The 12971-nt window shown below is 57.5% G+C and overlaps 4 protein-coding genes across 4 annotated transcripts; 3 read left to right on the forward strand and 1 right to left on the reverse strand.

Moving 5' to 3' along the window:
- Positions 1-406: 406 nt before the first annotated feature.
- On the forward strand, positions 407-2558 carry MYCTH_2305021 (uncharacterized protein). Its single transcript, XM_003663239.1, has 4 exons — positions 407-786; positions 929-1061; positions 1143-1678; positions 1795-2558. The coding sequence occupies exons 1-4, from the start codon at positions 741-743 to the stop codon at positions 2415-2417; spliced, it is 1338 nt and encodes a 445-aa protein (XP_003663287.1). The 5' UTR covers positions 407-740; the 3' UTR covers positions 2418-2558.
- Positions 2559-4767: 2209 nt separating this feature from the next.
- MYCTH_2305024 (uncharacterized protein) lies at positions 4768-7038 on the forward strand. The gene is made up of 2 exons (XM_003663240.1): positions 4768-5564; positions 5629-7038. Exons 1-2 carry the CDS (start codon positions 5212-5214, stop codon positions 6638-6640), a joined length of 1365 nt encoding a protein of 454 aa, XP_003663288.1. The 5' UTR covers positions 4768-5211; the 3' UTR covers positions 6641-7038.
- Positions 7039-7227: 189 nt separating this feature from the next.
- Positions 7228-10954, forward strand: MYCTH_2305025 (uncharacterized protein). Its single transcript, XM_003663241.1, has 3 exons — positions 7228-7681; positions 7791-10458; positions 10547-10954. The coding sequence occupies exons 1-3, from the start codon at positions 7465-7467 to the stop codon at positions 10629-10631; spliced, it is 2970 nt and encodes a 989-aa protein (XP_003663289.1). The 5' UTR covers positions 7228-7464; the 3' UTR covers positions 10632-10954.
- Positions 10827-12062, reverse strand: MYCTH_87877 (uncharacterized protein). The gene is made up of 5 exons (XM_003663610.1): positions 11858-12062; positions 11774-11786; positions 11572-11705; positions 11126-11310; positions 10827-11004 (listed from the first exon to the last, which is right to left on the reverse strand). Exons 1-5 carry the CDS (start codon positions 11899-11901, stop codon positions 10859-10861), a joined length of 522 nt encoding a protein of 173 aa, XP_003663658.1. The 5' UTR covers positions 11902-12062; the 3' UTR covers positions 10827-10858.
- Between the last annotated feature and the right edge of the window lie 909 nt (positions 12063-12971).

Consider the following 12971-nt stretch of genomic DNA (forward strand, 5'->3'; position numbering starts at 1 on the left):
CGAACGGCATAATGACATGAATCTTGATGTTGCGCAATTGCAGCGAGGAGCAAGGGCCGTGATTTTGCTCTTCCCAGAATTTGCCGTATTCCATACCGTGTAGTGTATGTTCAGCCTTGCGCCGTCAAAAGCATGTTTCACAGTGGGAAGTCTGAAGTGGGTCCTCTCATCAGGGACCAGTGACGCTCATCTCAGGGCACCCGACGTTTTTATCTCATCGGAGGCAAAGTCGAAGAAAAGACCGGAGGCACATGGCAAGGTCGCACAGGCAGGATACTTGCAGCTTTCGTATATGTAAAAACAGAAGTTTTACAATTTCGAACTCGACACATTTTCCGAGACGAACTCGTTTCCTTGCCTACCTATGTGAAAGGCAATGCGGCCTTGAACGCAGCCAAATGGTACACGTTTACGGAGTAGTTATTACCTGAAACGACGGCCAATTGCGCTCATTGCCTCTTTTGGCCACCTTCCGACTGATTGCCATGCTCGGACGTTGTCAACCTTGGACTTAGCGAAGGTGCGCCAATTCATACGGAACCAACAATCAAGAGGGCGCGCCGACCTTCATAACACGTGTGGGATGCTTTCGTTACGACCGACTGGGTCCTTCTTTTAGAAGTCGCTCGCTCTTTAGCAAGTCGCGGCTCCCTTCGTTTGGTAAAAGCGGAAAAGAAAAAAAGGGAAAGAATCGATAGCCACATGCGACAACTTCGCGATCCACGATTCTTCTGAGAACAATGACCATCTCGGGTGGGGCACAGTCGCCAAACGGAGTCACCAATGGTGAGTTTGTGCCGGCCGTTGATGAGGAAGAGACAAACGAACCCCCCTTCCCTCCCCTTTTGAGATGCCCCTTGAGAGATGATGGAGGAAATGAGACCGATAGTATGGTGCTGACTTGTCTTTTTTCGCTCGATGCGAAAAGGCTTTCGCCGTGGAAACCATTTCTTCGAGGACTATGGCATCTGGAACGAGGCTCCGGTGCTCATCGGCACCACCAAGTTTGAGCCCCTCCCAGACGTCCGAAACATCATGATAACGGGTGGCGCCGGCTTCATGTATGTTACTCACATACACTCCGAGCGAAGCCACACAACTCTCTTCCCTCCTTTCGACAGGGCGGCTGACCATGTGAATAGAGCATGCTGGCTCGTCCGGCACCTCACCCTCACGTACCCGCACGCTTACAACATCGTCTCCTTTGACAAGCTGGACTACTGCTCGTCGCTCAACAACACGAGGGTCCTCAACGACCGGCGCAACTTCACCTTCTACCAGGGCGACGTGACCAACCCGTCCGAGGTCATCGACTGCCTAGAGCGGTACAACATCGACACCATCTTCCACTTTGCCGCGCAGTCGCACGTCGACCTGAGTTTTGGCAACTCGTACAGCTTCACGCACACCAACGTGTACGGCACCCACGTGCTGCTCGAGAGCGCCAAGAAGGTCGGCATCAAGCGCTTCATCCACGTGTCGACCGACGAGGTCTACGGCGAGGTCAAGGATGACGATGACGACCTGCTCGAGAGCAGCATCCTAGCGCCGACCAACCCTTACGCGGCCAGCAAGGCGGCCGCCGAGATGCTCGTGCACTCGTACCAGAAGAGCTTCAAGCTGCCGGCCATCATCGTGCGGAGCAACAACGTCTACGGGCCGCACCAGTATCCCGAGAGTATGTAGAGCCAGAAACCCTTCCCCATCACAACTCACACTACCCGCACAGCATGACACTAACCATGTCTCTCTCTTCTCTCTCTCTCTCTCTCTCTCTTTTGAATTGTGCGCCAGAAATCATTCCCAAGTTCACCTGTCTCCTGAACCGCGGCAAGCCCGTGGTGCTGCACGGCGACGGCTCGCCGACGCGGCGGTACCTCTACGCGGGCGACGCGGCCGACGCCTTCGACACGATCCTGCACCGGGGCCAGCTGGGGCAGATCTACAACGTGGGGTCGCAGGACGAGATCAGCAACCTGGCGCTGTGCCGGAAGCTGCTGGCCGTCATGGGCCTCCCGCACGCGACGCCGGCGGAGCTCGGCCGGTGGGTGCGGTACACGCACGACCGGCCCTTCAACGACCACCGCTACGCCGTCGACGCGACCAAGCTGCGCAAGCTCGGGTGGGAGCAGAAGACGGGCCTGGAGGAGGGCCTGCGCATCACGGTCGAGTGGTACCGCCGCTTCGGGGAGCGCTGGTGGGGGGACATCACCAAGGTCCTGAGCCCCTTCCCGGTGGTGGCCGGCATGGAGGTGCTGTCCGATTCCGAGCCCGTCTCGGAACATCCTCTGCAGACGACGGGCGCGACGGCGACGATGACGACGACGACGCTGGCGACGACGAGGGCGGAGCAAAGGGCGGACGGGGTCGACGGGGCCAATGGGCGGCCTGCGAATGGCCAGGGAGGGCAAAAGTAGCACCAGCAGCAACAGCATCACGACGCGTAAGAGGGTGATGACAGCCTCCCTACCACCGCCTACCCCGGGGTGAGGGAGGTTGAGAGTGTGGTGTGCATGTCGATTTTTTTTTTTTTTGTTTGCTTCTTACCCAACTAGACCTGAGTCAAGCAGGGAGGGAACAGGGGCGTTGTTGGGATTCTGTTGGACCATGGGGTGGTCAGACAGGAAACAATCCATGTGCCGTTGGAACCGTACGGGCGGATGCTTTTGATTTGGAGAATCTAGCTCTGAGTACACTAACTACACTAAGCGGTGTTGGACTGAGGACCCGAGCGAGCGGATCCCGACTGGCCGAAGTGAGACATCCTGTCTAACGCAACGTGGCTCGGCTCGGCGTCTGCTGGGTCGGTCTCGACTCTCGACCCCCTCGCCGACAATTGTCGGTTTTACAGCGTAGCTTCGTCGTCCACCGGGAAGGGTTCTAACCGATTGGCTCATAACAAGAGATTAGTACACCATGCACTTATTCATTGGGCTGATGCCTGCATTTTGTTCCAAAAAACACACGTGTGTCACCTATATCGCTGCTCCTCGAGCCGATGCAGTGCCAGGCCGCTTCGCCACTTCTGCGAGTGTGAGACTTGCTAGGGAGAGTATGTATGCACATCCACTGATCAGGCAAGCGGACAGACTGGTCTGATGGGCCGCCCTCGCAAGGGAGAAGGGGGGAAGTGTGGGTTTCACTTCATTTTTTCAACACCTCCTGCACATTGGTCAAGCGAGCGAACAGGTATCTGAGAAAGGGCAATGTTCCCGAGCGCTGCAATCCGCCATTTGGGGCAGTGTCTTTCTCGAGGAGGCGGGACCGGCCCGAAAGGAGGCAAGCTGCCTCATTGTGAAAGGCTTAGGTTCCATCTGTTTGGATACCGAGTGATGCGGTTGCTCCACAACGAACCAGAGAGCAGAGCCAGCGATTGGGCCCCAGGTTCCAGAGCCGCGGGACGGGACATACTATGTAGGTAAGAAAAAATTCTGCCGAGATTGAAGGCTGCATAACTATGTCGTGGCAAGTTGCCGATGGGCAACTAGTTAACCAGAGCAACCGATGCGGGTTCTGAACGCCCCTCGTCCCCACTTGCTGGAAATGTACCATCCGTACTGTACATACATACGGATCCGTACAATGAGTCCGGCGTTGCGACTGCGCATTGCATGCAGCGCAGCAGGGTGCTGCGGATGGACGGATAGTCACGCCGCAAATGTGTATGTGCACTGCTAGTACGGAATAATAACGGGTGTCTCGGGACAAGACGATAGGAATGCACAATCCGCGAATGCCCAAACGTGGGCCCGCTTCGCCTGCTGATGATCATGGACTGGTTTGGACAGGAGTTTGACGGTGCGATGACTTTGTAGAGATTGGTGGATTGCATTGGAATGAATGCTCTCCCATGCTGCCGGGTCGGGTCTGCTGGGTGGAAACGACGCAGTCGGTGAGTTGGAGGGGAAGAAAAAAATCCGCCATGCCGTACCTCTCTCCGGGGGGGACTGGCCTGCGGTGTTTGCCAAGGAGAAGCGGCGCTGGAATCCGGCGGTGATCGTGACATTGTCTACACGCGGGAGCTGTTAGCTTTTCGGTATTTCGCGCGCGGACACCAGGTGTACACGAAACAGAAACAGTTGATTCGGGTCGAGTTGGTGTTGTTTCGCAAGGCGTCTGGTGAGTTCAGACAAATCTGATTCTATGAAAGAACTTGATGTAAGGCTTTCCCGATAGATTTCGGAAAGAGGTTCCTCGCTACACTTATGAATGGCCGCCTGCCCTTGCCTCTACGGATGACACTAGCACTTGTCTGGATAGATCGTCCGTGCACAAAGGGGGTCGCAGTTAACTCCGAGGAGTGGGTCGTGTGGGTGTCCCAATCCGTCGTGGATTCCTCCTGATGGTTTTCTTCTCCACTGTGGGGGTTCCCGCCGACCAATCGGGCGCGAACCTTTGGGTCCCCGTTGACGAAGCGACGTGGATGCGAGGCTCATCCACAGTACCGCAGTATGCGGATGCACGGCGCAGCAATCTGACAAGTTCTCCTTGCCAGTAACAAGTTGTGTTAGCGTAACGGTATACAATATCGTCTAGTGTTCCCACACGGTAAAGACGGCGTTCTTCAACTGTCTCCACAGCGGTCCAGGTACCATGTCAGTGGGGCACGATAGCGGCGAAGCAAGGACCTCGGTGGTATTTACCGCGCCGGCGCCGGCCTGGTCCCTTGTTGCGCCGCATGCCGTTAGTGTACACTAGTGTACTGTGTACATACATAGTAGTTTGGATGGCCGTCCACCCTTCCACCCTGACGCTAATAATGTACGAGGAAGTTTAAGTGCCCGTTGAGCCCATCGTCCGCTCCTTGTCCCGCCCACCCACGCTGCTCGAATCACCCGAATTGCCCAAGCCGCCGGCCTCCTCGGATAATGGAAGAGTGACGGAATCGAGACCTCGAAATCCAGGCGATTGCAGGAGCGGCTGTCGCGCCGGTCTCCTTAAATACGGGCAGCCCGCTTTACGAATTCTCAGAGAGCCGACTCTCAAGCTTGATCCAAATCCCTCCTCCGAATCTCTCTCGCCTACCACTGTGCAGCGCGCTTGCTGGTTTGCGGCCACGCCTACCATCAGCGTCACGACGCTCTTAGACCAGCCGCTTGCATGCGCTCCCGTCACCAGCGGGGATCCACCGACGGACGAGCCTGATGGAGAGGCCGCGGCACCGACCGGTCCAATCGAGAGATTCAGGGCGCTTCTTCGGATTGGGGAGCAATGGGCTCGGTACAAGCAAGGGGGCACAGCGGAACACTGGACGCACAGTCGGAGGGCCCCTCGTTCACTTCAATACGACAGACCGACCAGATAGACGCGACATCTTGCAGCTCCCCGGTAGCCCATGATGTTACCCTCGAAGTCGACGAGAGCAGCTATATTTCCGCCGAGATACGCGAGGTACTGTCGCAGGACGCTCAGGAACCGCACCTGGAGGTGGACGAGGGTTGCGAGGAAGCGTCGGACGAGGAACCCTGCTCCCAATCGGTCTACGCTATGAGCATGTATCCCGGGGCTGGGCCTGCCTTTCAGGTCGAGCAATCGTATCGGAACGGCCACGACTCTGCCACCATGTGAGTTTGTCCCGTTGGATATGAGGTTTCGCCCTCGGGGCGCAGAACACTAACCGCAGTCTAGTGACTCGGCCCGGACGCTCTATGCCGAGGATTTCGATTTCGTCGTCGAGAACGGTCGGCAGTACTGCGGCGACTACTTCCTCCCCATCGACCAGACGGAGCAGACACGTCAATATGTTATTCATCAAGTTTATCTTAAGCTCTTCAACCTCGAGCTTACGACGGTCCCGTTGGAGAACCCGACTTACATTCTTGACATCGGCACGGGGATAGGCGAATGGGCCATCGGCATGGCCGAGAAGTATCCGCAATGCGAGGTCTTTGGCACCGATATCGCGCCCATCCAGCCTACACATCAAGTCCCTTTCAACGTCGAGTTCCACATTGAGAACGCCGAAGAGGAATGGATCCGCCCAGCCAACGCGGTCGACCTTGTCCACCTGCGAAACATGGAAGGTGCATTTTCCGACTGGTCCTTCATCTACAGCCAGGCGTTTGCGTGCTTAAAACCGGGCGGCTGGATCGAGGTCATCGACTGGGAAGACTTCTTCGCCGAGAAGAACTTCCTCTCCTTCTACCCAGAGGGCTCGGTGCTGTACATCTTCGTCAAGGCACTTCTCGAGGCCGCCGAGCTGGCGGGGAAGCCCCGCAACTCACGGCATCTGAACAAGAACCTGTTGACGGAGGCGGGCTTCGTCGACATCCAGGACTCCGTGTACGACCTCGGCATTGGGTCGCGCGAGAACAGCAGCTACGGCAAATTTTGGTTCTTTTCCGTCATCACGGGCATCGAACCCACCGCCCTACGCCTGCTGACGAAGTACCTCGGTTGGGACCCCGACGACGTGCGCGAGCTGTGTGAAAAGGTGGCCCAGGAGATTAAAGCGGTTGCCGACGACCCGGACAGGGTGGACGCTTTTGTCGTCAAGCTCCGCGTCGTTGTCGGGAGGAAACCATTGGACCAGGGACAGAACGCAGCCAGCAAGGCGCCAACGCGAGACGAGTGCCAGGAACACAGCGGCGACGAGAGCACGATTGGGAAAAGGACAATAAGGTCCGAACGGACGGCTTGAAGGGATATGTACGCGGCGAATGGGGAACATACAGGATAGACTTCCATGCACCTGCTCTGTCGGCAATTGGGGACCCGCGAAAACATTAGAAACTTTTGGGAAAGGATGAGGAATTGCCATCACCATTCCAGCTTTTTTTTTCTTTTCTTTCTCTTCGTTCCCCTCCTCCTCCTCCTTCTCCTCCTCCTCCTGCTCTTCTTCTTCCTCCTATTCTTCTTGTCGCCCTTCTGTTGGCTGTGATTGTCTTCTTTATTTTCCTCCTTTTTACTTCCTGTAGATACCCAATTAGCCTCTTCTATGTGTACATAGGTTACCTCACGGTTGCATAGCTGGAAAGCTAGGAGCTCAGGGTAATGGTATTTGGTTGTGGTAATCAGTGCTCATCTCGAACCTCCAAGGCTATGTTGTGTTGCACTATAATGCGGCGCGAGTTTGGAATGCTCATGCCCCAGGAGGCGTTCTTAATTAGTAGTAACGACGCTCATCAGGGGCTCGTGGCGCGAACGCCAACCTAGTTAGTACCCGAGTTTAGAAGGCTTCGGTTGCGGCAGGTAGGTAGCGAATGGCATGTGGGGCAGCTAGCTTCTCGGCTGGGAATGACGCACCAACAGGTTGCACGCCTAGCAACCTCCCAGTCCCGCCTGCCGTGCACATCCATTTGGGATCACCACCTTCACTGATTCGCTGCCCAGCGTGTTGGGAAACAGATCACTTAGGCGGCCACCTAACTGGCTGGTTCCGGGTCGCAGCTCCATACCTTAGGTATCCAGCTGCCCAAACACGCACCACTATGCGAAGCAACTGAAAGCACCAACCCACCCACGATGGCGCTCGATCCGTCCAACGGCTTCGCGGCAGCCGACGCCGTCGCGAATCTCGACCACGCCGCGCTGCCAATTTTCGACGTCCTGCCCGTGCAGCTTCGGTTCTCCATCGCCGCCGACTTTGTCGCGGGCCAGGCCGCTAACAATGTCCTCGTCATCGCCCTCCTCAACGGCCGCATCCTCCGCATCGACCTCAACAGGCCCGAGGACATCGATGGTATTCCCACCCCCCCCCTTCCTTCCCCTTATCCTCCTCGGAACCGGCCGCCGAGGGAGCAGCCATGGCAGATCCGACACTAACGCTCCTCGTCCCGCACCGCAAACAGACATCGACCTCCCCAAGAAGCCCTCGGAAACCGGCGTGATCCGGCGCATGTTCCTCGACCCGACCGCGTCGCACCTGCTTATCTGCACAACCCTCGGCGAGAACTACTACCTGCACTCGCAGTCGCGCCAGCCGCGTCCGCTTGCCCGCCTGCGCGGCGTCACCATCGAGTCGGTCGCCTGGAGCCCCGCCCTCCCGACCTCGTCGACGCGCGAGATCCTGATCGGCGCCGCCGACGGGAACATTTACGAGGCCTTTATCGAGACGTCAACCGAGTTCTACAGGAAGGAGGACAAGTATGTCAAGCTATTGCAAAAGCTGCCCGACGGGCCGATCACGGGCCTGTGGGCGGACTCTCTGTCTGCCGGCCCGGGCGCTCTCGGCCCCGGCGGGACGGCACAGAAGCACCACAGTTACCAACAGCAGCAGCAGCATGATGTGCGGAGGGTGTTGGTTGCCACGCAAACCAGGCTGCTGCATTTCACGGGCAAGGTCGGGAAGGGCCATGACGGCAGTGCATCCATCTACTCGAGGCTATTTGAAGGCGAGCAGCCAGTTATCCACGAGCTGAACAGGGCGTCGGCCGCGGCCGCGTCCATGCTGGTGGTTTCGCCGGACGCGGAGGAGGTGCCGCGCTTCAGGGCCGATGTGGAGGTGACCGAGAGGGCGTTTGCCTGGCTGACATCGCACGGCGTGTTTCACGGGAAGCTGCTGATGGGTGGGAGCAGTGCGGAGCTGGGTAACAGGGTGTTTGCCGAGGCCAAGCTGATTCCCAGGGCTCAGCTGGCGAGTCCCGAAACCGCGGCGAAGAAGCAGGTGTCGACCGAGTACATCGACGCGATTGCGCTGACCCAATGGCACGTTGTCTGCCTAATCGGGACGCGTGTCGTGGTGGCCAACCGGCTGACGGGGTCGATCGTCTACGACCAGACTATCTTGGATCCCGGGGAGAAGGCCGTTGGGTTGTGCGTGGATCTACAGAAGAACACGTTCTGGCTGTTCACGCCCAGGGAGATCTTCGAGATTGTCCCACACGACGAGGATCGGGATATCTGGAAGATCATGTTGCAGATGCAGCAGTTCGACGCTGCGCTGCAGTATGCTCACACCCCTGCGCAGAAAGACGCCGTTGCCATCGCCACGGGAGACTATCTCGTCAGTAAGGGGCAGCACAGCGAGGCTGCCAGTGTGTACGGCAAGAGCAGCAAGCCCTTCGAGGAGGTGGCGCTCACGTTCATCGACAACGACCAGCCAGACGCCCTTCGCAAGTATCTCTTGACGAAGCTGAGTGCGTACAAGAAGACGGCCGTCATGCAGCGGGCCATGATCGCGGTGTGGCTGGTGGAGGTGTTCATGGCCAAGCTGAACTCCCTGGACGACACCATCGTCACGGGGGCGGAACTGTCCGACACGCTGAATCCGGCCCAGACGAGGGAGCAGCTTGACGCGGTCCGAGCCGAGTTCCAGGATTTCGTCAACAAGCACAAGTCGGACCTAGACCAGAGGACGGTCTACGATGTCATCAGCAGCCACGGGCGCGAGGAGGAGCTTCTCTATTATGCCAGCGCCATCAACGATTACAACTATGTCCTCTCCTACTGGGTCCAGAGAGAACGGTGGTCGGAGGCGCTCAGAGTGCTGAAGAAGCAGACGGACCCCGAGGTCTTCTACCGCTACAGCAGCGTGCTCATGACGCACGCGGCGACGGAGATGGTCGATGTCCTGATGCGGCAGAGCAACCTCAACCCCCGGAGCCTCATTCCCGCGATGCTCGAGTACGACCGGAACTACAAGGGGCCGCTGGCGCAGAACCAAGCCGTCCGGTACCTCCAGTACGTCGTCAACCAGCTCGGCTCGGCGGACTCGGCGGTGCACAACACGCTCGTCTCCATCTACGCCTCCCACCCGTCCAAGGACGAATCCGCCCTCCTCTCCTACCTCGAGTCGCAGGGCGACGAGCCCAAGTACGACCAGGACTTTGCCCTCCGCCTCTGCATCCAACACCGCCGCGTGCTCTCGTGCGCGCGCATCTACACCAGCATGGGTCAGTACGTGCAGGCCGTCGACCTGGCCCTCTCCCACGACGAGATCGAGCTCGCCTCCATCATCGCCGACCGGCCCATGTCCAACCCGGCGCTGCGCAAGAAGCTCTGGCTGGCGGTCGCCAAGAAGGTCATCTCGCAGCAGTCGGGCGGCATCAAGACGGCCATCGACTTCCTCAAGCGCTGCGACCTGCTCAAGATCGAGGACCTGATCCCCTTCTTCCCGGACTTTGTCGTCATCGACGACTTCAAGGAGGAGATCTGCGCGGCGCTCGAGGACTACAGCCGCAACATCGACGCGCTGCGGCGCGAGATGGACGAGTCGAGCCAGACGGCGGCCAACATCAAGGTCGATATCGCCGCGCTCGACCGCCGCTACGCCATCGTCGAGCCGGGCGAGAAGTGCTACGCCTGCGGCCTGCCGCTGCTCAGCAGGCAGTTCTTTGTGTTTCCGTGCCAGCACGCCTTCCACTCGGACTGCCTCGGCCGGCGCGTGCTGGAGCAGTGCGGCGCGGCCAAGGCCAGGAGGATCAGGGACTGCCAGGTGCAGATCAGCAAGGGGCTGGTCAGTGGGGAGAAGAGGGAGGCCATGGTTGCCGAGCTGGACGCCTTGGTTGCTTCGGCCTGGTGAGTTCCACTCGTTTTTTCTGTCACCCCTCTGAGTTGGTTCATGTAAGGCGGATAGATTATGGTGTGCTAACCGGAGGAATTGTAGTATTTTGTGCAGCGATTACGCGATACGGAGGATCAACGAGCCGTTCATCAAGGAAGGGGAGGATATGGAGGAGTGGGCCCTGTAGGAAAGTCTGATTGCGAGTAAAGGGGTCATCGGTTTTTGCATATTTCAGAAAACGAAGGGGGCGGCGGCAGGGTACGACAAGGAGACAAAAGGTGATACTCAGCCATACGACCAGTGCCGATCTCGTTACGGGCCGCAGTACGACCCAAGTTCCATCCAGCTCCCCCGAGGCACCCAACGCGCTACATATATACGTATGTGCAACTGCTTGTGCATACATATATAACCCTAATAAGGGCACACGGTGACTCCCAGCGTCGACTTGGTCAGCATCAGGATGGACACGATAACGCCGTACAGGCCCAAGACCTCGGCGAATATGAGGATGAGCACCATGCCGACGTACAAACGGGGCTGTTGCGTGCTGGCGCGGACTGAGATCGAACACCATTACACGCCCCCCCCTCTCCTTGTCAGACAGACCTGAAAAATCACCGAAAACGAAACAGCAAAACAAAGTGGGTTGGGAAGGGGGGGGGAGGAGGCATGACTCACCACCAGCGTCGCCAATGATGCCGATGGCGAACCCGGCGGCGAGCCCGCACAGACCGACAGCCAGGCCGGCGCCGAGCTGGAGGAAGCCGGTGTGTAGGGCCATCTTTTCGGCCAGGTTGTTGGAGATGATGACGGCGGCGACCAGGCCGTAGATGGAGATGATCTGGGCCATGATGGCGCAGAGGCTGGTGCCGGGAGAGAGGCGTCAGTTCTGCCGGGGGACTGCCGGGGGAGGGGGACCATGGCTGATTGTCCCCAGGAATAGACAAATAGGGGAGCGGGAGCTAAAAGGTAGTGTGTGGATATCAAAGGAGTGGGTGAGTAGAGGGATATTAGTGTTGCGAAGGGCAGTCGACATTCGAGGGATACGACGAGACTGGATTGTGATCACAGGTGTGTGGCTGGCGGGCGGCGCAGAGCACATGGTCGAGACACAAGAGACGTACGTGTTCTGCATCAACCTGTCAGGGCGGATGATGCCCGAGGAGAAGATGGCGCCAGAGGACTTGGCCGTGCCATAGCTAGCGCCAATGACGGTGAATATGATGGAGCAGGCGCATCCCAGAGCCCCGAAGAAGGACTGCAAATACAAAGTCAGAACTTGGGGGCATAAGGGACCGGATCATGAACGAGTCGAGTGGTACAGACGGCATAGGCTGGGCTAGGCGGCGTTAGTGAGAGAGTGTAGGACGGAGACTTGAGAGCAGGTCGGTTCCAAGTTAAGACACGCACCATCGGTCGAGGCTGACGAAATCCACTGTGTCGGCCGCTGCCATTGTGACGAACCGGCTCTGGATGTTGCACGACGCTTCAATTGTCTTAGACTCGGGGAAACGGTACAAGAGGCACACAATAGGATGCCGTGAGCAGAGAGACCGAGTATAGGGGTTTTTGGGGGGAGGAAAGAAGCAGGACCCAGCACAGGCAAGTAACTATTATTCTATAACACCCGGCAGAAAGAAGAAGTCTCTTTCTCGATGACTGCCTAGAGAGGGGTCATGGGTGTCTCTTGTGACCGAGCAGCCGGGATGGCGCCAAGCGAAGCTGACGAGTCCCCCATGGGCGGACACGAAATACGGAGAGGAACGGGGCTGCCTCACCAATCAGAGTTGCAAGATACTATATGCAGCTATGTTGGTGCGTCCATGAATTCCGCCGTGCTTAATGAGAATGTATTGGCGATCCGGTTGCATGCTGGATCCCCCCCCCCCCCAAAACACCCAAAAAAAAAAAAAAAAAAAAAAAAAAAAAAAAAAAAAGGCACAGAAAGAAATCTTCGTTCGTCATAACCGCTCTCGCCGAATCCTGTTGGCAACGAGGGAGCCCGGGGATGTGATAAGACCTGGTGAGATGTACCAGGGAGAAGTAGTTGACGGTCGGTCTGAGCTACTGTCCTTTCTTTCTTTCTTTCTTTCTTTCTTTCTTTCTTTCTTTCTTCCTTCCTTCCTTCCTTCCTTCCTTCCTCTCCCGAGGCCAGCAACCGAGCGGTAGTTGCTCCGAGCCTCGTAGCGCGAACGTTGGAGCCGCCGGTTGGAACTACTTGACAGGAAGAGTGAGGTTCCGGGCAATGGCCACTAAACATCCGAGTTTCGGGGTGAATCTCCAGGGGAGAAGTCCGGCTGACCACAAGCCTTCTACACGGCACATGCGCTACATGCAGCGTAGGTAAGTACAACTATCCGTACAAGTGTAAGCGATGGGCATTCGCCGCGGTTCAGCTGAGGTGCAAATGCTAAGCCCTAAAATTTGAAACACAAGACAGCAGCAGAAGAAGAAGAAGAACAAGAAGGAAAGCAGAGATTTACATGGATTAAATGAACACACTGCTGGAAGGAATGACTTGATA

The sequence above is a fragment of the Thermothelomyces thermophilus genome, chromosome 3 (assembly GCF_000226095.1).
Source record: "Thermothelomyces thermophilus ATCC 42464 chromosome 3, complete sequence".
Taxonomy (NCBI): domain Eukaryota; kingdom Fungi; phylum Ascomycota; class Sordariomycetes; order Sordariales; family Chaetomiaceae; genus Thermothelomyces; species Thermothelomyces thermophilus.